The following is a 23,717-nucleotide window of genomic DNA, read 5'->3' on the forward strand; positions in this document are numbered from 1 at the left end:
GTCTCTCTTTTTCAATGGTTTTTGCTTATATATTCTAACATTTTTAATCGCATTCGTATCTCCAGGCATAAAATGTGTTATTCTAGATTCTACTTCTCCAGGTTGTCCTAAACCTTTACGATCCATTTTAAGCGTTGTTTTGATTGGATATTTAATACCTTTTCCAGATGGTCCAAGACCCCCTTCTTCATCCCAACCTGTGTTTAAAAGCATTTGATAACCTTTATTTTGTTTTGATATACCGTATATTGCATTTGGCAGTTTTGGTTTTGTATTAAAAATATGTAAAGTAGAAGCTTCATGCTTTTTCACTGTTGTTTCTCGAAAATTTCTTTTACATATGTCACAATAAAAATTTGTATTTTCTTGTAATTTGCCTTTATCACTATCCTCGTCATTACATGCACATTCCTTACAATTCTTTGATATTTCTGTTATCTCTAATTTATCAGTTTGAGTTTTAATATTTGTAAAATCATGCTTTTTCCTAAGCAAAGCTACTATATTCAAATGATTTCTTTTTAAAGCTAATTGCGCTGCTGTAAGACCTGATTTTTCTTTAATTCTTCTATTTGCTCCTAATTGTAACAAAAATTCAATCACTTCTAAATGACCACAATAAGCGGCTGACATTAAAGGAGTCCAACCAAAGTCATCCGATACATTAACATTCTCTGCTGTAATATGTTTCTGCAAAAATTTCAAATCCTTTTGTTCCACAGCCTTTAATATAGCATTAATCGTAACTTTTATAACTGTATTTTCGGCTGAATGAGTTTTCTTTGGTTGAACTGAATCTAATAGTGATTTCGTATGCAAGATGTTCTGAGCATTACTACTTTTCAGTCTTATAGATGTAGGTTTCTTTGTCGTAACTATTTCACCTTCTTGTTTGATAATCTCTTCATATGCTAGCTGTGCTTCTTCTCCTTGAAAATTTAGATCATAATTTTTTTTTTCTGGTAATATTTCATGGGACTCATTTGAACTTTTTACAAAAGCTTTCCATAACATTCCTATAGATGTTTTCTCCATATTATCATTAAAATATCATTGCTAAATATTTCTTTATTTAAGTTTAAATGATTTAGTATAAAGATTTTCCAATACATTCAATAGTTTCTTTTCAGTCTTCTATTTTTTTTTAGTGAAAGAAAAAATAAAAATAGCTCCTTCCTAGCTCACTGTATTTGTATTTACATCTGCAAAAATAATTTTGTTTATATTATCTAAAATTAACATCACATATTGTGATCAATCAAATTATGAAAAATAAATATGTTATAATATTAATAATATAAAAACTATACCTTTCTATCTGCATGTTAACCTTGTTAAGACATGGGAACAATGAAGAATAATATCCGTAAAATAAACATTTCACTTAATTGACATTAAGCAAAAAGGGTTATAAAACTTTATCTACCAACTGTAAAAGCGTGACGAATACAACTGTGATGAATTTATAGTATAGACACTGAAATGAAATTGACATCAGGGTATGTTGGAGCGACAGCCAATCAACGAGCTCCGATCAATGTCTCGAAGAGCGTCCAATCACAAAGATCGTATAGAGAAGAAACTCTACTATCTTTGTTTCGCATCTTAAAATAAATATGGAGAAAAGTTACTAGGTAAAACTCCCAACAGCGCAACAATTGGGTATACCTAATTGATTTAACAATCGATTCGATTATACTTTATAAAATTGAAAAATTATATTATATGTTTACACTTTGTTAGTAACTATTTAATATTCAAGCAAATAAACTTAACAAATTATTTAAGTCTAGTAAAATAAAAAAAAACTATAGCAATCTAATATTTGTCTTTTTGTCTTTTAGAATTTTATATTTTTACTACGAAGCACACGGTATTTCTAATCGTAAACGTGCATTTCTTTATGAGTAAAGTGGTTGTTGATTAATCAAAGTTGATATTATGTTGGTAATACTGTTTGCGGTAATATGTCAAAATCGTGTTGTTATAAGTGTCAAAGTATGTAAAAACTGTCAATTGTATAGTTAATGTATTTAGTTTGGTTGCTATAGGTTTATATATACATTTGAAAGAAAAAATTAATTATTTTATATCTAACGATGATTGAATCATCATCGTGGAACTCCAAAAAGGATGAAACTATATACAAAGCTGCCGGTTCCATGCTATTACGAAAGTATGGACAATTTTTTGACACTTTGGCAGATAGATTTTGGCTAAATGATTCAACCTTGGAATATTTTATGGAAGGACCTATACGACTTGTCTATCAAACGGTCGAAGATATCAGTATTATATCTTTGGTAGAAATGGAAAGTAAAGATTTATCCAAGTTGCTTGGTGCTGTTGCAGGAACATGTAGAGAAATAAGACTGCTAAAGAAAGAAGCTAATACTTTTTATGCTAAGCTCTTTGCACACAGTGAAAAGAGTATGGACGATGATCTAAAAAACATTGGCAACCTTTTATCCGATCTCCAATGTTTATCAACTTTTGTAAATAGAATATTGACAGTTTTACAATTGACCACACAGCAGTTATTCAGTTTAGCTGGAGGATCTCATGAAATATATTTGCCTGCTTTGATAGAACATTTCATAGACTTATTTATACTTCTTGTAATATTGGACGAAGTTATCGATGCACAACCATCAATATTAAATTATTGGAAGAAGTATAGGATGAATATACGCTCTGTTATACATAGTCCAACACAATTTGGAATACCTGAAGCTAAACTTCATATGCTTGATAAATTATTAAAAGATTTGCAGGAACAGTTATTGAAAAAAACTGTGTTTTCTAAAGCAGTCGAATATGTAATGGATGTAAATAAAGGTCCAATTATGAACGATCAAATTGTTAATTATTTGAAAAACTTGATGTCAGATGTAGAAAGCAAATCTAATGACAATGCTGCATTAAATAAAAATTGGATTAGAGCTAATGTTGGTGTTGTTGTACTAACAAAATTATTTGGAACCTGTGATAAGAAATTAGTCAAACGGGTATCAGAAGCTAACAAAAAGTTTTATGCTGTAACATTAATTGGAAATGTCATTTGGATACCCAGTAAATTTTTAAATGAATTCTTACCGAAGGAAGTTGGGAGTGCTGTTAGTTCACAAATAGGTGAAAAACTTCTTTTAAACAGAACACAAAAATTGGCAGTTACTGTAAATGTTTTGATAAATAAAGCTATGATGTGGTGCTTAGAGATGCAGAGCATTTTAATGAAAGGTAGTCTTCAGATTTCTGATATAGGACACAAGCGTATATTACTTACGGATATAATTACATTATTAGCACAAATTAAGGAAATTATATCTTTTATAACAAATCTCCATGCTAATCTGGTAAAACCAATGAATCGAAACACAGTTCAGCATATTTGTAAACTTATAGAAATACAGAAATCTCTCCAAACATGGTTCTATATATTGGGTCCAGTTGTAGTACAGTCACAAGATCAAGTATTACAATATCTTAACTATTATATTTTAGCTATACTTGTAACAGCCCGAAAAGGTTTAATTCAAAAAGATAGAGGCTATAGTAAAGAAAGACTCGATGCACTATCATTAATAGGACTAAGTATGCGCCTAATAAATGGGCCTGCTAGTGCAGACAGAAGATTAATAGTCAGATGTGCTCTTGCGTGTGCTAGTCAGTTGACTGAAACTTTCAAAGATGAGGATATAGTGAAGCTTAAATTTTTATTAGACAATTATGATGTCTTTGCAGAACTTTATGATAATGTTGATGATCTCTGTGATTATTCAGTATTGTTACATCATCAAAATATAATACCTGCATACCTATCTTCTGTAATTGAAAAAAATATCAACATCAGTCATTTAGTTCACTTTTTTGATGCATTTAATAATGTTCTTGATCAACAAGAATTATCTGACATGAGTGAACAACACGTTAAAGATTTAAAAGAAATGTTACTGAAAACTGTACTAGAACCAGCTTGCCGTGAAATTGAAACAAGTCTACGACTTCATGTACATGCACACTTGAAATTAGATTCCAGTAATCCCTTTGAAGTGGGTGCCAAAGATGGTGGAAGAATAGTCCATTCATTGCCTTTACCTTTAGCTAATACAATGATATATGCTAAAAGGTTTATTGAACATTATCTGGATGATATGTTTTATAATCTTACCACAGTAGCATTGCATGATTGGAAAACATATAGAACGATGCACGCTTTGGCTAATTACAAATTAAATCTTGATACTGTACACAATCATTTACCAACACAAACCTTGGAGCAAGGTTTGGATGCTTTGGAAATTATGAGAAATATACATGTCTTTGTATCCAAATATCTATACAATTTGAATACACAAACATTTATAGAACATACAAGTAACAATAAACATTTAAATACCATTGGGATTCGTCACATAGCTAATTCAATTAGAACTCATGGAACTGGTATTATGAGTACTACTGTAAATTTTGTGTATCAATTTCTTCGTGTTAAATTACACACATTTTCGCAGTTTATGTTTGACGAACATATAAAATCTCGATTAATGCGAGATATAAGATTTATTAAATCACAACGTGAAAGTGGAGCTATACCTTATACATATGAAAGAGCAGAAAAATTTCAGAAAGGAATAAGGAAATTGGGAATGACTCCTGATGGATTAAGTTATTTAGATCAATTTCGTCAATTGATAACTCACATTGGAAATGCTCTTGGATATGTACGATTGATTAGATCTGGTGGATTACATGCAAGCTCAAATGCAGTATCATTTCTACCAGATATTCATTTAAACATGTCATTTGAAACCATGTGTAAAAATTTAAATTATAATGAAACAACGCAAGCTGCTGCTAAACGTTTAGAGGATGACATTGGAAATTTAGTTCATAACTTTACAGAAGGCATACATTATTTTAAATTACTGGTTGATGTATTTGCATCTGCTTTTCGAGATCCTAAATCACATCATTTACAGAAATTCTATGCTATAGTACCGCCTTTAACATTAAGTTTTGTTGATAATTCAGTATCAAATAAAGAAAAGATGTTTAAAAGAAACCAAACCGGAGGAGCTTTTACAGATGACGGTTTTGCAATGGGAGTAGCATATATAAATGCTCTTCTTGATCAAAGTGCGGAATTAGATGCATTACATTGGTTTGAAACAGTTGAAAATCATATCAATGCAGAAAATAAAGATGATCATGGAGACGAAAAGTTGCAACAAACCAGGGCACTAACTTTAAAACGCTTAGGAGAAAGAAGTGCAGAATTTCGATTACTATATTACAGTCTTTCTGGAGCAAGGGTTTTCTTTAAACAACCAGATTCATAGTAATCCTATACAGCTGAAAGATCTGAAATATTTATAAAATCGATTTTACTCTGTTCCCTTTAAAAGAAAATAAGATAATCTTAAGTTCTGATTGTTAAGTTTAACTCTCTTTCATATTTTATATATTTAGTTAAATAAAATCATATATGCAGCCATTGTATAATAATCTATTTCATAAAATTTTCGGACTGTTCTGTATATTTTTGAATTCTTATAATCCTTTGCTATTCATCCTTTTAAAATAATTGCATGATATATCTTTCTGGAGTATATAGATAATTACAAATGATGAATAAGGTTAAGGTATCAATTACCATTGCGGGTTAAAATGAATTAGCATTATAGGCATTGCATCACTATCATTTATCTACACAAGTAATGTGTACATACCATACATTATATAATTCTTCTTTCACTCTTTTTTTCCCCTTTTCATTCCTTTATCACATACAATCAAAGGCTTAGCTTTTTTTCTTATTAGTAATCTGCAAATCAGCATCATTCAATTTATTCTTTTTCTAACACATGCCAAGGTATCTGTTAATTTTTAATGTATAGTCACTTATATAAACATACTACATTTATCAGTATCACTCCATAATAGTCATTAAGTAGATGGTGGCTAGATTGTATGACTAGACTATATTACATTTGGAGATTCATAACTAGATTTTTATCTTTTTCGTAATATAACGTAAATAAGAATTATAACTACCTGTCACAACCAATTTGTCACATATTTTTCCAAAAAATAATATCAACATATGGCTACTTTAATGTAAAGTAAATTGATATAAAATTATTTTTAATACATAGTACAAATATTATTTGTTATTTTATCCTGTACATCGAGTGATAGTTTTCATAATGTCAATATTTTAATAGACATTCAAAACCAGGATAAAAAATATAGTATATATGCATTGAAATAATTACATAAAGTATTTCCAATATCTTATTTTTTATATTAATTTTTATATGAATATGAATAAACTTGCATTAATTAAAACGGAAGGTTCTAATTTTTTTTATAAATAATCTATATTTAAAAACATGAGTACTTTTCAAATATATGCAGATCATTTCTCTAATTCCAAGCCTTTCGGTTGCAATATTATGTATATCCATTGTTATAAATAATATCACATAATGTTTACAAAAACTAAAAAGGGATCTTACATTTTATAATTATGTCTTAATATTTTAAGTATGATGCTACAAATTTTTTCTCTGTTACGTAATGCTTCTATCATTATTGTTATTATCAATGTGTATCATAGTATACTATTTTAATTACTATTGTTAGTATTATATGTATTCAACTGAATAACTCTAAAAGTATTAATTGTTTTATGATATTATGTAATCTTTTTTTAGCATATTCTATGACCTTTGCAACTGTGATACTTCACATTTACATTTAATTATTCTACGAGAATTGATCATCGTATATCTATTCTCTCGTAAATTAAAAATAAACTGTTATATAAGTTATACTATACAGATCTCCTGCAAATATAACTGTAGTGTCACATTATTTATTAAAAGATATATATATATATATATATATATATATTATATATATATATATATATATATATATATATATATATCTTTCGTCAAATGTTAATATGTATATGCTTGTCTTTTATCTTCTAGCAAGCTTTAATGAAACAATTTTGTTTCCAAATAAGTATTACGTTTAAGTATTATGACTTTTAAGACTGTGGTCTAGATGATTCCTCTGGATCTAAAAGATCATCACATGATGCTGTTGGTGGTAATAATTGTCGTCCTCCTCGTTTCTTGCTACGCGTAAATACTTTCGTAAGTTGCGCGAACTTACGACGCGATACTAAAAGAAGATACATTATTTATTTATTATATAGTATCAGTTAAAATATAATATATTTAATTATACAACTTACCTTTACCCATATTTCTTAATCTTTCTCTAAACAAATCTTCGTCGTCGTGCCCACTCTGATTGCTGCATTTTTCAAGGCCAGTGCCTTGTAACTTTGAATCTGTTAAAAAAAAAAAAAAAAAAAAAAAAGAAAGAAAGAAAGAAAGAAAAAACAATATAAAGTATATTAAAAAATATTGCAAATCATAATTAAGATAATAGAATAAATTATTTTTATACTTTATTACCATTTTCTAAAGTAGAAAGGAAATCTTCATTCCAACGTAGCTGTGCCATAAATTCTTCATCTTGAAGAAACATAGCAATTCTTTCATCTTCCAACATAGAATTTTCTTGTGAATATACCCCATCTAAGGTATCCTTGGATAATTGCTGGGGAAGTCTAAGAAACGTATCCGGTAATGGTCCTAATAAAGGAGGCTGCCATTTATGAAGATGTTTCAGTGATTTACTAGAATCCGATTTTAAAGATTTGGTAACATTAGGAAATTCTTCGCTCTGCTCCAATTCACTTCTTATCTTTTCATTTTCATTGTCTGTACTCATAGATAACAATTGGTCAATCGTTGTATCCACAGCTCCTTGATTAGATCTTAACACAGCCTAAAAGAAGGTATAAGGACAAAATTGATTTAATTTATTCTTAGAGATTTGTTAAAATCAATGATATTAGATATTAAAGATATTCTTACTTCGATTACATCATCATCCATTTGTGGAAACATGTTTTTAAAATCAGCCATTGCCTGATAAAACTCCAGGGTGGTCTGTTGTTGTTGTTGCTGCTGTTCTGTAGCTGATGCCATTGTTAAATAGTAAATAACCTGTTAAATTATAACGAATGATTAAATACAAGGAAATATATTGTTTCTTACTTATACATGTTTGTCATATTTATCTGTTATATTACAGATAATATAATTACTTTAAATTTATTTTCACAAAATAATATTTCAAAGAGATATCTCTTATCAACTAACAAAAGTATTTTAATTTAGGTCATATTAATTAAAAAATTCTTTTATCAAGAATGAAAGTGATAAAATTAATCTTATGGAAGCGATCCGTTAAATATTTTTACAACATTAAAATATTTTTTACAAGAAATATAAAAGAAAAGAAGAAGGAAAAAAGAAAGATTGAAAGGAAAAAAGGAACAAAAAAAAAAAAAAAAAAAAGAAAGAAAAAAAAATTATTTACAGAAATACAATTATACTCCACAGACATGTATTATAAACTCATAAATCACAAATGATAATGAATAGTTGACATTTGGCGATAACGTACCGTTCAAGCAAACTTTAATAATAACACATCGCTAGATCAACGAAGCTCGTAAATGTAACAACGGTAAAAGCATTGCCAATGCCTGTTACCGGCTTACGATTTGTTTTACATCGCAAAATTATTAATGTCAAACAAAAGTTTTATTAGAAATATCTTTCGACAGACAATCCGAGATATTTCTAAACGTTTGAAAAAATAAACAATTTTACACCGACTTCTGACAGAAACATCTGTCAACTGTCAAAGTCTCTTACTGTTCTCTTCTCCGTATTATGAAGGGGACAACTTTTTTTTATTACGTAGAATAGAAATATCGAGGAGGGAACATTTATTACGTTAGCATGCGACGGAAGCAAAAAGTTATAGTCGCCATATTGATACGTCAATTTTATCTTCGCGGCAAATTTGAAAAATTAATATATCCTATGGATTGTAAACTTCAAGATGATTAATTAAATAATAATACTTCATGCGGTGAATACATTTTTTAATATAAAATAAATAAAATATGTATTATACAAGTGGATAGTATTTCGAGAGGAAAGGGTTAGTAAAATTAAAGAAAGAAAATAAATAAAAATGGCGTAATGAAATGGCGAAAATACAACTTCCGCTGCACAAAGTTGCAAAGGATTTTTATGATTTTTCTCTATTATCACTTTTTCATGGTCTTTCGATTTCAAGCCGTGTAATAATTTTTCGACAAGACGAATTTTATAACACGAAGATCTTGAATTATCCTGAAAGGACTGGAATAATTTGTGATGATAAAATTATCGTTGCAAGTGTAATTAGTAACGTTTTAATAATAATAAAATGAATTGGAACAGTGTACGAAAACTAAACTAACGAATTTAATCAATAAAATACTTTTAAACATGTATTGTATATTCTAACCTACGTTCATGTTCGCACAATTAGTATAGCGATAGTAAAATGGATTACTATATTATTGATTTAAAAAAATTATTTTCTTGTTGCGCCCCAATAAATAAACTCAAACAAGTGGTGTGTAGTAGATAGTTATTTTTGTTATCGAATAAATTAAATAATTGGATAATTCTTATTTACATTTTCTTCAGTTCCAGAAATTGAAGAAAGAAAAGGAAAATGGTATGATTAGTATAGATGTTCAAAAAAAAATTTTAGATAATACAGTGAATAATATCTTGATTAAACAATATCCCGTCAAATATTCCTATCAGAGAGCATTTATTAAGTTATTAATTGGCGAGGTATTAATTTATGTTTTAATATTTAAAAAAAAAACACTTATTTATAGCATTCTTTCTTTTTTTGTTTTTTTTTTGTTTTATAGTTAGAACAAAACGGTGATGAAATAGACGATGATGTTTTTGTTGCATATTGCAATTTAATATCAGTATCTGAAAAAGATCTGCATTATCGTCACTTTTTACAAGAACACGGAGATTTACAATATATTACAATACAAGAAAGTATAAATATTATATCCAAGGGAACAACTGGATTATGCGTTTGGCAGGTATATTTGTTATAAATTGTTAAAAACAATATTATATCGATTGCATTTTTATATACATATATATAAACGAACAGGGTGCTTTACATCTGGCAGGATGGTGTTTTAAAAATAGAAATCAGTTTTATGGTAAAAATATCTTAGAACTTGGATGTGGAGTTGGACTAACTGGTTTGAGTATTATAAATGCTTGTACACCCAAGCAATACATATTTACTGATTGCCATGAAAGTGTTCTAGATATACTTTGTGATAATGTGAGATTTAATTTATCATTTATTCAAGATAAAATATCCGATGAAACTCTTACATTAAATGATAAATTAAAGTTACGTATTAAATATAATGATTCAGATGTAAAAGTAATAAAATTGAGATGGGAGGATATAAACAAATATATCAGGGAAGATATGACAGCAGTTCATGACGTTATTATAGGTGCAGATATACTTTATGAAAGCACTTCTTTTTATTCATTAATAACTGGATTAAATTTTCTCTTAACGTCTAACAATTATGCCATCATCGCCGCGACAATACGTAATGAGGATACCGTAAAAAAGTTTCTCAATCAATTAGGTATTTTTTTAATAGTAAATAAATTATAAGTATTATTAATTAAATGATTCGTTATATTAATAATAATTTTTATTATAGGAGAATACAATCTTACTTACCTGGAATGTGATATACCAGAACAAACAGTTTCAATCGAATCAACTAATGTACCTGTAAAGATACTACAGATATTTAAAAAGGATTGAGATTGAATCGAATTAAAAAAAAAATATATATATGTATATAAACATTGTTACGTTTAATTATTATTACGTTCGTTGTATTATATTAATTGAATAAGAAATATATTTATTTTTTATTGAACCATTAATTATATTTATTACTAATGTTTTATGGTAATCTTTTGTATTTATAAATAACAAATCGCGTTAAAAATATTTATAAAAGTATTAAACGATAACTAGCTTATTTGCAAAAAACTTTATAGCTAATAATATTTAACAATTAATATTTTAATAACTCAAAACCACTTCCGCTTGTTGTTGTGGCGTTTGAGTTTCACTTCAGTCTCATCCACGTCCTTGTCGGCATCCTTTTTAGATAATTTTTTAAATTTCTTCTCTTTTATCTTCTCTTTTATTTTACTTTTTTTCATTTTTGTGGAATTAGAAGAAGAATCATTATTACTATTGGTAGCATCGCTTTTGTTTCTAGCTATAGAAACATTAACGTATAATTATTCATCTTAAAATATTTATTTTACAGCATTACGTTATTAATTTCTACGATATATCATATTTACCAGCAAATAATCCCATATGTTTGTGAATACTCTTATCTTCCTCGACTGCTCTTTTACGATCCATTTCTAAACATTCTACTATTTCATTTCTCCTTTCTACGATTTCTACTAATCTACAAAAATTTAATTTTTATTATATATATATATATACATAATAAAAAAATAGTATAGTGTATTAGCAGTATAATATATATATATGTATATCATAATCGATCATGTATATTATAATATATTTTGTATTATATTTATATTATAATACCTTTGTATTAAAGCCTCTTCTCTCTGTTTATCAAAATCCGTTTTTGTAGCTTCTGGTTGGTACATAAGACAACGTATTTGATATTCAACATCAGCATGTTCCTCTTCCAATCTTTGTTGCCTACGTAGTAACATTAATTCAGCTTGTCTCCTAAACAATTCGTTTTTTTCATTGACCAAAGCAAATAATTCTAAAATGAGTTCTTCGACGTCCATACTGAGAGAAGATTCTGAAAGAATTATTTTATTTAACATAAAATTCGAGTGATAAAAAAAGAAACATTGTAAGTAATATTTCATTAAGAGTTTACCATCAACTCGTGGCCCTGTTTCACATTTGTCTCTAATTAATTGTTCCAAACGTACACCCTGTCTTTCTAAACCTTGCTGTTGTAATTCTATTTCATCCAATTCTAATTTGACGTCTTTCATGGACATAACTTTGATCTAGAGAAAAGATAAAAAATAAATATTAGAAAATACCGGAAAGGACAAATTTTTAAATATATATATATACACATATAAATAAAGAACAAAACATATATGTGATATATATATATATATAGATAGATAATATCAAATTATTTATATATTATAAAGTCAATAATTTCTATTAATTTAATTATAATTTTTTATAACTTAAATTTTTAATTATAATAAAATAAATATATTATTTTCTCTATTTTATTAATTTTTTAATATTCATTAAATATTTATTTAAATATTTAATTTATTAATTTTATTATTTAATTAAATTTTTATATATTTTTCTTTAATATATTTTATATAAATTTTTATATATATATTTATAAAACTTCGAAAATAGTAAAAAAAAAATATATATATATATATAAAATAAAATATATAATATATAAATATATTACGAACATGAGACGAAAATGCTTAGCTTCTAAATAATGAAACGATATATCCATACTTTTCTACGATGTGGCGTAGGACGTGGCGGCGCTGGTCCCTTCTTCCTTTTCCACTTTCCTTGAACACTCTTATCCGGATAAGATTTAAATTGTGGGCTTTCTACGCAGGAAACACTAGTCAAGCTCTGTCTGTTTCTGTTGGCCTCGTCCTTGTTATTCTTCTGATCTTCCCACATATTTACACGTGTATCATCGCCGATATCATCGGCCTGATTTATCGGAGATTCTTCAAGAACCAAAGAAGTATTGACGGATGCATTCGGAGTGCTCGTAGGTATAGGTGGAGGAGGAGCTGGCTTCGCCTTTCGTGTTCGCGGTGTAGTACGGGGAGACACGCTCTGATAATCGAAAAAAGAAAAAAAAGAATAAAAGAGCATGATATAGAAAACGGACGAAGGAAAAAAAACAAACGAGACAGCCATTCCAAAGTATATAATATAAGTAAGAAACATACACGATAGCCAGTGGAAGAGAACAGTTCCTTGGCCGTTGGTGGCAACGGTGCTGGTTTTTTCTTCCTATATGTTCCACCTGGCGTTGAGGTCGATTCCGAACTAGTTATTGAGCTATTTGATGCGTAAACGCCTCTACGATTCAAATTGGATTTTCGTTGAATCAATCCCAGCTCGGTTGTATTTCTACGATTGAAAATATGTATTCAAATATCTTTTTGGGATTTGATAATACTTTAATTTTATAGATAAACAGGTACATATTTAAGGTTGTCAGTATATTACGATGAAAAAAGTCATTTGAAGATATGAGAATGACAATAACAAAAAAAAAAAAAAAAAAAAAAAAAAAAAAAAAAAAAAAAAAAAAAAAAAAAAAAGAGGAAAGTAAAAAGAAAAAAGAAAACATACGTGATAGTACGTGGCTTGGGTATAGGCACTGTACCAGATACCACGATCCGTTTGTTCTCCGTATCACTTTCATGTTCATCTTCCTCATCACTGGAGAATGGATTGAGACTGATCTGTGGTGCAGTCAAACGCCGTTTAGCCGGTAGAACCGTGAGTGGTGGTTTCGATTCTGGCAAAGGAAGCTCATTCTCTACTTTATCTTCTTCTTCTTCATCATGAGTAATATCGTCATCAAACGGATTAGTCGAGATCTTGCTAATGCTTTTAATGCTATTATTCACAACAGTATGATATTCTTCCTCATTTTCTTCGTCGCTTTTAAAGGGATTTAATTCTTCTGGATATTTTTCACTTGTCCCATGAGCAGTTAAGAAGGTAAGGCTGCCAACTGAATTATTTAAAGAATCTTGGATTCTACGATCATCCTTAGTTTCGTTACTCTCATCCATGGGACATTTAATAGTTTCCTCCTTTGGCACATTGTTTCTCCTGTTTGCTCTTACAGGTGGGGACGGTATTTGAACTTTATTCGAATCACTATGCGAAAGCGTCGTTTCATTTTGTAAAGGTGTCGCCGAGCAATTCGAATGAATAATTGACTCCGATTCTGGAAGCGAATTATTAATAGCTTCCTCTTTGGAATTCTTGGTATCTTCGATACTCGACAATCTCGGTCGAGGTCGGTCATCGAGATTCGTCGATTCCTCCGTACGAAGGACTTCCTTATTCTTCTCCTCCTCCTCCTCCTCCTCTTCCTCCTCCTCTTCCTCCTCCGCCTCCGCCTCCGCCTCCGCCTCCGCCTCCACCTCATCTCCTTCCTCTAATTCTTCATTCTTCTCTCCAGAGAATATATTTCTCTTTGTCCTTTCATCCTCGATATTCTCGTCATTTCTCTCCGAGAACAATTGACTCGCCATAAAGTCGAGCCTCATTCGTGAGGTCTGCGATATCAGATCTGGTATCTGTGCGTCTACCGATCGTTTCCTAGCAAGAACAACGACATTTTCATCGTTCTTTAATTCTAATACCATCTTCCGTTCTGTTTTTTCTTCATCACTGAGAGACCTTCGGTGGCCATTACCGGAAACTCGGTTATCCACCACCATATCCGTCATTTTCACTTCTTCCTTTTCTTCCTCTTCTTCTTCTCCTTCAACCTCTATTTCTTCTTCCTGTTCTTCTTCTTCTTCTTGTTCTTCCTCGTTACCTTTGTCGCTATCTTTTTCTAAACAACGATTTGTCAATAATGATAACGACGACGTCGATGACGATAAAAAGGTCCTCTCTTCGTCGGGACAGGTCTCGCAGCAATACTGGCCCTCCTCAGTCTCGTAATAACTGTCAGGCATCAATTGGTTCCCACAACGGGCACAACGGAAGCAGGTACGATGGTAGGCTGCGTGTCCGATCACCAGCTTCTCCGCGAGGAAAACCGGAAGTCCGCACGACGCGCACGGATCTCGACGCATTCCCAGACGCGACCCCACCTGTATTAAGAAATTCATGCTTATTAGTATTTACCTTTTTTTTTTTTCCTTTTCTTATCATTTTCCTTTTATTTTATGTGTATATATATATATTTTTTTTGCTTGTTTGTTAATCACGTTTTTCTAGAAAGAGATAAAGAGAGAGAGAGTGAGAGAGAGAGAGTGAGAGAGAGAGGGAGAGAGAGAGAAAGAAAGAGAAAGAATGTTACTACTCTTGCTTATTATTGTACTATTAATTAAAAAGAAAATTTGTATTTAAAGCACAAACCTGAAAATCTATTGTACAAATGTGTCTATGTATATAAGACATAATAAAATCAAACACTTTTTTCTATATTATATCGTTTGTATCAGGATAAGTATTAAGCATTATGGGATTCTTAAATTTCGAAAATAATTTTAATAGATCGAGAAATAAAGAATGACTTTAATTATTTTTATATTATAATTTAATTTAACAAAGAAAATGTTAACTAATGTGAAAAGTAATCATCTATAAAGCATATTCTGCGTTATTCTACCCATATGCATACGCGTACTATCAATGATCATGCCCCTTTTTTTCTATGTTGTAAAAGTAAATTGCTATAAAGAGAATGATTTTAATTAGTTATTTTGAGTTATTGTTATTATATTATTTATAAAAAAAAAAGAAATTTTCTGATTTTAGCAAAAAAAATAAAAAAATAAAAAAGAAACTGTATTTACGATATATCTTATGTATAACAATAATCAAATCAATTGAACATATTCTATACACTACAACGTTTCTATTTGTTGAATTTTATACTTTGGCATCATGCTTTCCTCCATTTTATGAATAAATCTTATAGATTGAGAAAGAGAGAGATAGATAGAGATAGAGAGAGAGAGAGAGAGAAAGAGAGAATGATTTTATATAATTCTCTTAACTATGAACTGATACTATTAGTTAAATTAAACAATTTTATAAAACAAAAGAAAGAAAATAAATGCAAATGAAAGAAAACAATAAAATCAATCTATGTCTATATACACACACCATAATCAAACTGATTTTTTATGTATAAGATATACTATACTATTTCATATACCATATATGCGTATATTACATATACTTTACGGATGCATATACTGGTTATCATCCTCCATCTTGTAAATAAATCTTATAGATTAAAAGTGTGTATGTGTGTGTGTATGTGTAAGAGAGAGAAAGAGAGAGAGAGAGAGAGAGAGAGAAAGAGAGAGAGAGAGAAAGAGAGAAAAAGATAGTGAAGCCCGCTTATTTCCATTACCACTTCGTTACACCTTTTACGTTGAAGAAACGATAGGATAGAGCTGAGTTACGTCGTTCCTTTTCTCGCCAGCTCATATGCAAATTCGACGAGTACGAGTTAACGAGTTTATCTGCCGACTCTTGTTAGGGGACTCACGTTAATACCGCACAAAACCACGACGACATTGTCGCCAATCGTGTTAATTTATGTAGATTCGAGTTATGTACTCGCCAATTTTTTACTTTATTATTATTATTATTATTATTATTATTATTATTATTATTATTATAATTATTATTATTATTATTATTATTATTGGTATTATTAGTATTATTATTATTATTGTTACTATTATTATTGAAGTTTTATATTTGAATATGCGTACTTACTGTAATATCAATGAATAATTTATTCGACGATTTTTACTGTCCAAAACTGAACGTTATATAGAATCCGTATTATAAATAACTATGTGTATGTTAAAAGCTTATGCATGGTGTCCAACATCACTTTATCGATAGTTTTTAAATTTATTTTTAAATAATAAATTTATTGTATTATGAATAATAATTATCTTGTCTGCACGATGTAAATTTCTAATCAAAGACATTTTAACATTATTTCAATTGTCAGAACTAAAAATGTTATTAACATATTTCTTGTTAATTTATTTATACTTATTAATTTATATGAAAAAAGTTAAAAAGTTAAAAATAAAAAAAAAGGAAAGAGAAAAATTAAGAGCTTAAATTATACATTTAAGATCCAAAAAAGAAACACAAAAAATAAAATAATTTTGACAAGTAGATATACTTATCTCTTCTTTTACGTATTAATATTTTATTATTATTATTGCATTTAATCGTAAAACTAATTTCGTTTTACGAATAAAAACAGAAAAAAAAAGAAGAAAGAAAACATAACTCATTACGATTGATCAATGAATGAATTGCATTTTTTTTATTTCGAGCACTAATACGTTCTGTCGTCACCAAAAAGAAAAAATATAAAAAAAGAAAAAACCAAACAGACAGATTAAAAACACACGTTATGAAGAAACAAGTTTTCCTTTTCTTTTTCTTGTTGTTATTTTTTTCTTTTTCTTTTTTATTTTCTATTTTTTTCTTTCTTTCTTTTTTCTTTTTCTTTTCTTTTTTTCAAAAATTCATCCCAAAGGCGGGAGTACGAGAAAATAAAGACGCAATGCAGAAGTATCGTGTGGTGGTTGGTACTACTCGAGTCAAGTGGAGAGAAGAAGAGACACTACGAGAGAGTGTAGTGACCGTGCGCCCGATTTCTATTCGCTTCTCATCGACGCGTGCGTTCCTCCTGGCTTTCCTTCCTTCCCTTTTGTTTTGTTTTGTTTTCTTTCCTTTTCTTTTATTTTCTTTTATTTTCTTTTCGTTTGCACGCACGAGCCAACGACGTATAAATAGAATAGCGTGCCACCGTGCCGATAGGAACCTATAACCGACGCGTCTCTTCTCAATCGTTTTATCTCATTTTCTTTTCCTTTTTCTTATTTTCTGGTTTCTTCTTGTTAAGTTTCTCAACAAGTTTTCATTTTTTTAAACCAGTTAACAACACGTTGACCGTCACGAATGTTTTGTTAATCTCGTTTAATTTAACGTTCGTAGCCGTAATACAATTATTATTATTATTATTATTATTATTATTATTATTATTATTATTATTATTATTATTATTCTTATTATTATTAATACAGCTATATTTATTGACAATTTATTTTATTTTTTATTTCAATGTTTAATTTGTTGAATTTTGTTTATTTTATTTTCGGAGCTATAATAAAATGTTTATTATTATAAATATATTTAGAATGATAAGTTATTTCTTTGTTCGGTATAATTATGCGCTCGCGCTTTATCTTAAAAAAGCATTAATATGTTAAAAATGTTACATTTTTTTTTTACGAAAATGTTAAAAAAATTGCAGAAACAATATTCCAAATATTTACGATCGGTCACATATTTTTATTTATATATTGTTTCAATAAAGTTCATAGGTAATTTTAATTTCTATGAAATATTATGAAATCAATGAAGATAGACGAACTGTGGTGATTAACATTCCAAATAATAATTTACGTATACGTAAGTATACATTGTTTTGCATTCATATTTAAAAATTGAATAAAATTGATCAATTGAATAGAATATTTTTAACAACGTAGTCAATGTGTTAATCTTATTTATCTTATTATTTTTAAGATTATTCGTCGATAATCTGGTACTACGTAAGTTAATATTTCTTACGAAATGCTAGAGAAAATAAAATGAAGTATTATTTGTTTCGAAAGCCTGTAGTTAACGAGAATTTTTAAAATATCTGAAAATTGCTAAAGATAATCGAAACTAATCGAAGAAAGATAAACTCTGACGACAATTTGTGTATCTTTCACAGTTATGTTGTATTATATCTTTTTTTTTTATGATCGTTGACAAATACAAAACGTAGATAGGAAGTTCTAAAAGGAAACACAAAATACAATTTATACGTATTCACAAATTCAAAAGATTCTTATCCGATCTTTCAAATCTTTCATTTTTAAAAGGATATTCGAATATTTAACTATTTACATAATGTACGTATAATGTTATATATTAAATACATTAAGAGGGGAACGAATAAATAATAATTTCTTTGGCTTATTTAAAAAAAAAAAAAAAAAAAAAAAGAAAACAAAAAGAAAATAAAGAGAAAACGAAACAAAGAGATAAAGAGAAAAGGAATTTCTTTAAATTATTTTAGTACATGTACCTTTTATTACGAATATAACCTAAAATTTAATTCTCGTTTTTTTCCAATAAGATTAAAAAGAAATATATATATATATATATATATATATATATATATATATACGTATATAAAAAAAGAAACAAAAAAATTATCGAACCCACTTATATAAGATAATAATATATAAATAAATAAATAATAAAGTAAATAATAAAAATAAAGATAAATAAATAAATAAACAACCAAAAAAAAATAAAGTAAGCGAAAGGTATTTGATGTTAATGGATGTTACTTGGAAATAGCGGATTTAATTTTGCAACGATATTACGTCATGCATATCAAAGCGTAATGAAAAAAAAGAAAAATAAAGATCGACATAAAAAAAAAGATAGAGAAAAACATATGATAACTAACAAGAGCATGCAAGATTTCCCCAAAAAGAAAAGGAAAAAAAAAAAAGAAAAGAAAAGGAAAAAAAAAAGAAGAAAAAGAAAAAATAACAAAAAAGAAACCGAGAAAAAGAAAAGAAAGGAAAAGAAGAGAAAAGAAAAGATGAAAAAAAAGGAAAAAAAAAGATACAAGCAACAAAACAATAAACGACAAAGCGAATTACCTTCTAGCAGAATATTTCAGGTTTATATTGCCCCATTAAGTCCAAGCTTTCCTCCTGGGGAACAAAAATAAACGGTGAGAGAGGAGTTAACACGTGTTTCTAATAAGAGGACGAGAGCGACGAATGGCCGGTCGCGTTTAGTTTGTGCGTTTTAAATAATAGACTGACTTTTCGTCGGTATTAAACAACGAAAATAAGTAAGAACGATAATAACGGTAACAATGTCAACAATAACAACGACGACGACGATGACGACGACGAGAACAACAACGTGGACATTGAGAGTCACGCTTGTGAGGAAACGATGAGTCACTTTTACAATGGCCAACGGTAAAAATTATATAAATCTTTCGGAATGACACAATGTCTGTTCCATTTTCCATAACCATGATAAGATAACGAAACGAGCGTTGTACAGTTGAGAGGGTAAATATGAAAATTTCGACGAGGTTACCACTTAAACGATAAATTGTATCTTTGACCCTCTTTAAATCTCTTTCAGTTCTTTTCTTTTTCTTTTATTTTCCTTATCTTTTTTTTTTCCCCTATGTAACTTCGAAATTACACGTTCATACATCTGTATTATTTTAATCTTATTTTCAATTTTTCTTTCTTTCTTTTTTTTTCTTTTCTTTTTTCTTCCTTTACGACTTATCGCTGACTTTTCATAGCTATATCATTCGTTTATAATATACTTTGGATTCAGTGTCAACTTTAGATATTTTGAATTGTTTTTTTTTTTTTTATTTTTTTTATTTTTTTTATGTAACTTTGAAATCACACGCTCATAAATCTGTATTATTTTAATCTTATTTCAATTTTTCTTTCTTTCTTTTTTCTTTTCTTTTTGCTACAACTTATTATTGACATTTCTTTGTTATATCATTCGTTCATAATTAATGAATTCGGTTATGCCGATTTGTTATATATTTTATATATTTGTATTTTTCGAGAAATTTAAAATTTGTATTACCTTAATAAACAAGAAAAATACTGTTTAATAATTATAAAAATTCGTATAATAATTCTCTCTCTCTCTCCCTTTTTTTTTTTTGCGTTTACGTAACAATTTTTTTTTCTACCTATCACATCATATAACTTTTTAGCTGGATGAAGATAATTTATGTCGAGTATTTTTAAAAATATTTGCATTTCTTTTTCATATGTTTTACATAAGAGAATTGAAAAATATAGGAGAAAAAATTTGAAGCGCAAAAAAGAAAAAAAAAGAGATATTAATGACTATATATAATTGTATCAATAAGAATCTTTGTTAGATACTAAATGATAAATAATAAATCCTTATACGAAAAAGGAAATACTTTATTCAATGGAAATTTCTATTGGAAAATTATGAAGTATTGAAAAAGAAAAAAAAATTTCTTTAGACTCTATTCTAAGATATTATATTAAAGAAAACATTAGTTGTTACACACGAATTAAAAATAAAATAATTGTGTGTGATAATACTATTATGTATTAAAAATAATATAATTGTGTGTGATAATATTAATATCCCACACACACACACACACACACACACACACACACACACACACACACACACATGCACACAATATCTGTTGAAGTCCTAATTATGACTTCAAAGTTACACATCTTATTTTTTTTTTCTGTAAATAAACAAAACGTATAAAAATTATAAAGATCAATATTCCCTATTCAAAGTTGTATATCTGTTAATTCAACTTTAGGTTAATTTTATTGTTGAATTAATTTAATTTTTAAAAGAAAATTAGAATCACAGAGAGTCAATGTATAACAATGAATATATTATGCCTCCTTCAAATATAAAATTAATTTTCTCGCAAATTATGCGGAAGATTAACGGTTCCGGTAAAACGCATTATAGGAACGTATTGTTTCTCTTTGAGAAAAAGACTAAGCTAGACGATAGAATAAATGAACGAAAGTATGTACAATATTCGTTTCGGTAGAAACTCGTTGACACATATTCGAAAGTCATTATTTCATTATGGTTTTACAATGACCAATGGAGTAGCTTAATGGCCTTTCATCGCGTTACCACTCGTCTTTGATTGCCCATTTATGATGGAAGAGATAAAAATAAAAAAAGTAAAAGAAAAGAGAGAGAGACAGAGACAAAGAGAGAAAAAGAGAAATTTCGATGCATTTCGGAGATATATAATGTAATGTGCGAGAAAGAGTGAGAAAAAGAGAGAAAGAGAGAGAGGGAGAAAGAGAGAGAGGGAGAGAGAGAGAGAGAGAGAGAGAGAGAGAGACAGAGAGAGAGAGAGAGAATTATGCATAAGTGCATCTCGATGATGGCATTTCGTTGTTGCAATGGTTACAAGAAGAATGACGAGTCGATGTCAAGGTAAACTGCATACGAAGCGAACGTATGTATGTTCCTCACAATACATAGCGTTATTTTGTTTTTTTTCCTCCTTCGAAGAACTTTTACGGATTACTAGAGAAAGAAAGAAACAGAAGGAGAGAAACAGAGAGAGAGAGAGAAAGACGGATGCATCATATCGGGGTGCGCCCATGAACGACCTATATATCGAGAAGATTCTCGAGAGCAGATACTCTCTTCGAATGTTGGAACGCAGTTGATTGCGAAACAGAGATATATAAGAAGGTGAGAAAGATAAGAATCTTCTGCCTTTCTAAAGGCACACGATTGATCGATCGATCAAGAAAAATGATACAATCGAGAAGAAAATGTGAAAGAAAAATGAAAAGAAAAGGAAATGAATACTGGCGAGGAGGGGTGTGGATGAATGAAATAAGAAGAGAAAATGAAAAGAAAAATAAAAGAAGAAAAGAAATAAAGAAAATGAAACAGAGAAAAAAATAAGGACGTAAAGTGATTTACAAAAAAATGAATGAAATGAAATAAATAAAAAAGAAGAAAAAAGAACCAATGAAGAGAAAAAAACAATTGCCATTAATTTGATCTCGGTCACGTGAGAATATCCTCCGCCTCTTTTTATTCCTCGTAGGAGTCTATATCTCAATTACTTCTATTTAAATAATAATTATTATGAAAAAAGAAAGAAAGCTACGATATAAAGCAGCAGCGTATAGCAACGGCGTATAGTGATGCTATAACGATACTTTCCCGTTTGTTTGAATTTTGGATTATTTGGAGCTGATGATTGCGATGAAGAATTTCGCAATGGAGATATACAGGGCGGGCAAAAATACTCCGATTTAATTTTCAAATAAAGTTGTTGTATTTATGAACAACGAAAAGAAAAAAGAACGAGATTCTTTTTTTTTTTTTTCTTTTTTTTTTTTTTTTTTTTTTTTTTTTTAGAGAGAATTGTACGAAATTTTAAGTTACGAGAGTTGGTTAAAAAAAAGAAAGAAAACAAGTATAAATTTTTTTTTCTATTGATTATTAAGTGACACTAATTTGAAATATTTAATGAAAAAAATCCGATTAATTTCATTTAAAAATCGAAAATCATTCGGACAGCGTTAATTTCATCATAGAAATAAATATATATTTTTTTTTTTTTTTTTTTTTTTTTTTTCAAGTTTGTTCGAAATATTTTAACATACCCTGTATATAAATAATATTATGATTAAGCTCGGCGAGTAAAAAAATTTGGTAGAATTGAGAAAAAAATGCTTCCTCGAACGATGCTTTGATCAAAAGCTTTAAAAAAAATAAAAAGAAAATAAATAAATAAGAGCTCCACAAGCCTGCTGCTGCGCAACAATAATAATAATAACCATAACAACAATAATAATAAAATAATAATTATAATAATAATAATAATAATAATAATAATAATAATAATAATAATAATAACTACGAAATATTAAATAATAAATATTAAATCAAATAAAAAAATATGTATATATAATATATTAAGAAAATAAAACCGACAAAAGAAAGTTACGAGAAGCGAAAGATTTTTTTCCCCATATAATTATGATTAAAGTCTGTTATTTTTTTTATTATTCTTAATTACTTTTTTCTTTATATTTCTAATGTTCTGATTCAATTGCATTGTTTTAAAACTTCTATGTATCGATACCTTGGCTTTTGGTGATTCTGGAACCGGGGCGATTCTTTCTTCCGTTGTTTCGACTGTTCTGTTCGTCGCTAAACGGCTAGGAGACGATCCTGAAATAAATTGAAACTGATTTTAAATATATCTTCAATTTTTACAT

The 23,717-nt window shown here is 28.6% G+C and overlaps 4 protein-coding genes across 10 annotated transcripts in view; 2 read left to right on the plus strand and 2 right to left on the minus strand.

The window, feature by feature from the left end:
* The first annotated feature begins 1,861 nt into the window (after positions 1-1,861).
* Positions 1,862-5,540, plus strand: LOC124953004 (WASH complex subunit 4). The gene has a single exon (XM_047503765.1). It carries the CDS (start codon positions 2,100-2,102, stop codon positions 5,340-5,342), a length of 3,243 nt encoding a protein of 1,080 aa, XP_047359721.1. The 5' UTR covers positions 1,862-2,099; the 3' UTR covers positions 5,343-5,540.
* A 146-nt stretch (positions 5,541-5,686) lies between these two features.
* Positions 5,687-8,899, minus strand: LOC124953010 (CUE domain-containing protein 1). 3 transcript variants are annotated; one of them, XM_047503777.1, is made up of 6 exons: positions 8,557-8,899; positions 7,962-8,093; positions 7,497-7,872; positions 7,271-7,369; positions 6,982-7,197; positions 5,687-6,902 (listed from the first exon to the last, which is right to left on the minus strand). In XM_047503777.1, the coding sequence occupies exons 2-5, from the start codon at positions 8,073-8,075 to the stop codon at positions 7,061-7,063; spliced, it is 726 nt and encodes a 241-aa protein (XP_047359733.1). In that variant the 5' UTR covers positions 8,076-8,093; positions 8,557-8,899; the 3' UTR covers positions 5,687-6,902; positions 6,982-7,060. The 3 variants fall into 3 exon arrangements, with proteins under 3 accessions (XP_047359733.1, XP_047359734.1, XP_047359732.1); XM_047503778.1 differs by having other exon boundaries at positions 5,687-6,898; positions 6,976-7,197; XM_047503776.1 differs by having other exon boundaries at positions 5,687-6,908; positions 6,956-7,197.
* Positions 8,900-9,157: 258 nt separating this feature from the next.
* On the plus strand, positions 9,158-10,833 carry LOC124953008 (protein-lysine N-methyltransferase EEF2KMT). 3 transcript variants are annotated; one of them, XM_047503774.1, is made up of 6 exons: positions 9,158-9,564; positions 9,639-9,791; positions 9,875-10,060; positions 10,135-10,314; positions 10,387-10,636; positions 10,715-10,833. In XM_047503774.1, exons 1-6 carry the CDS (start codon positions 9,493-9,495, stop codon positions 10,819-10,821), a joined length of 948 nt encoding a protein of 315 aa, XP_047359730.1. In that variant the 5' UTR covers positions 9,158-9,492; the 3' UTR covers positions 10,822-10,833. The 3 variants fall into 3 exon arrangements, with proteins under 3 accessions (XP_047359730.1, XP_047359731.1, XP_047359729.1); XM_047503775.1 differs by having other exon boundaries at positions 9,639-9,669; positions 10,135-10,636; XM_047503773.1 differs by having other exon boundaries at positions 9,160-9,564; positions 10,135-10,636.
* Positions 9,987-23,717, minus strand: part of LOC124953005 (MICAL-like protein 1) — a 62,612-nt gene continuing 48,881 nt past the window's right edge. For 2 of the 3 annotated variants that reach the window (XM_047503767.1, XM_047503766.1), the window contains 8 exons: positions 23,582-23,670; positions 13,438-14,924; positions 13,029-13,212; positions 12,574-12,912; positions 11,948-12,083; positions 11,638-11,866; positions 11,379-11,491; positions 9,988-11,290 (listed from right to left, as the gene is read on the minus strand). In XM_047503767.1, the coding sequence (XP_047359723.1) occupies positions 11,097-11,290; positions 11,379-11,491; positions 11,638-11,866; positions 11,948-12,083; positions 12,574-12,912; positions 13,029-13,212; positions 13,438-14,924; positions 23,582-23,670 (2,771 nt within the window). In that variant the 3' untranslated portion in view covers positions 9,988-11,096. Of the gene's footprint in view, positions 11,291-11,378; positions 11,492-11,637; positions 11,867-11,947; positions 12,084-12,573; positions 12,913-13,028; positions 13,213-13,437; positions 14,925-19,550; positions 19,605-23,581; positions 23,671-23,717 lie in introns of all 3 variants that reach the window. The other variant, XM_047503768.1, reaches the window with a different exon arrangement.

This window comes from Vespa velutina, chromosome 11 (assembly GCF_912470025.1).
Source record: "Vespa velutina chromosome 11, iVesVel2.1, whole genome shotgun sequence".
Taxonomy (NCBI): domain Eukaryota; kingdom Metazoa; phylum Arthropoda; class Insecta; order Hymenoptera; family Vespidae; genus Vespa; species Vespa velutina.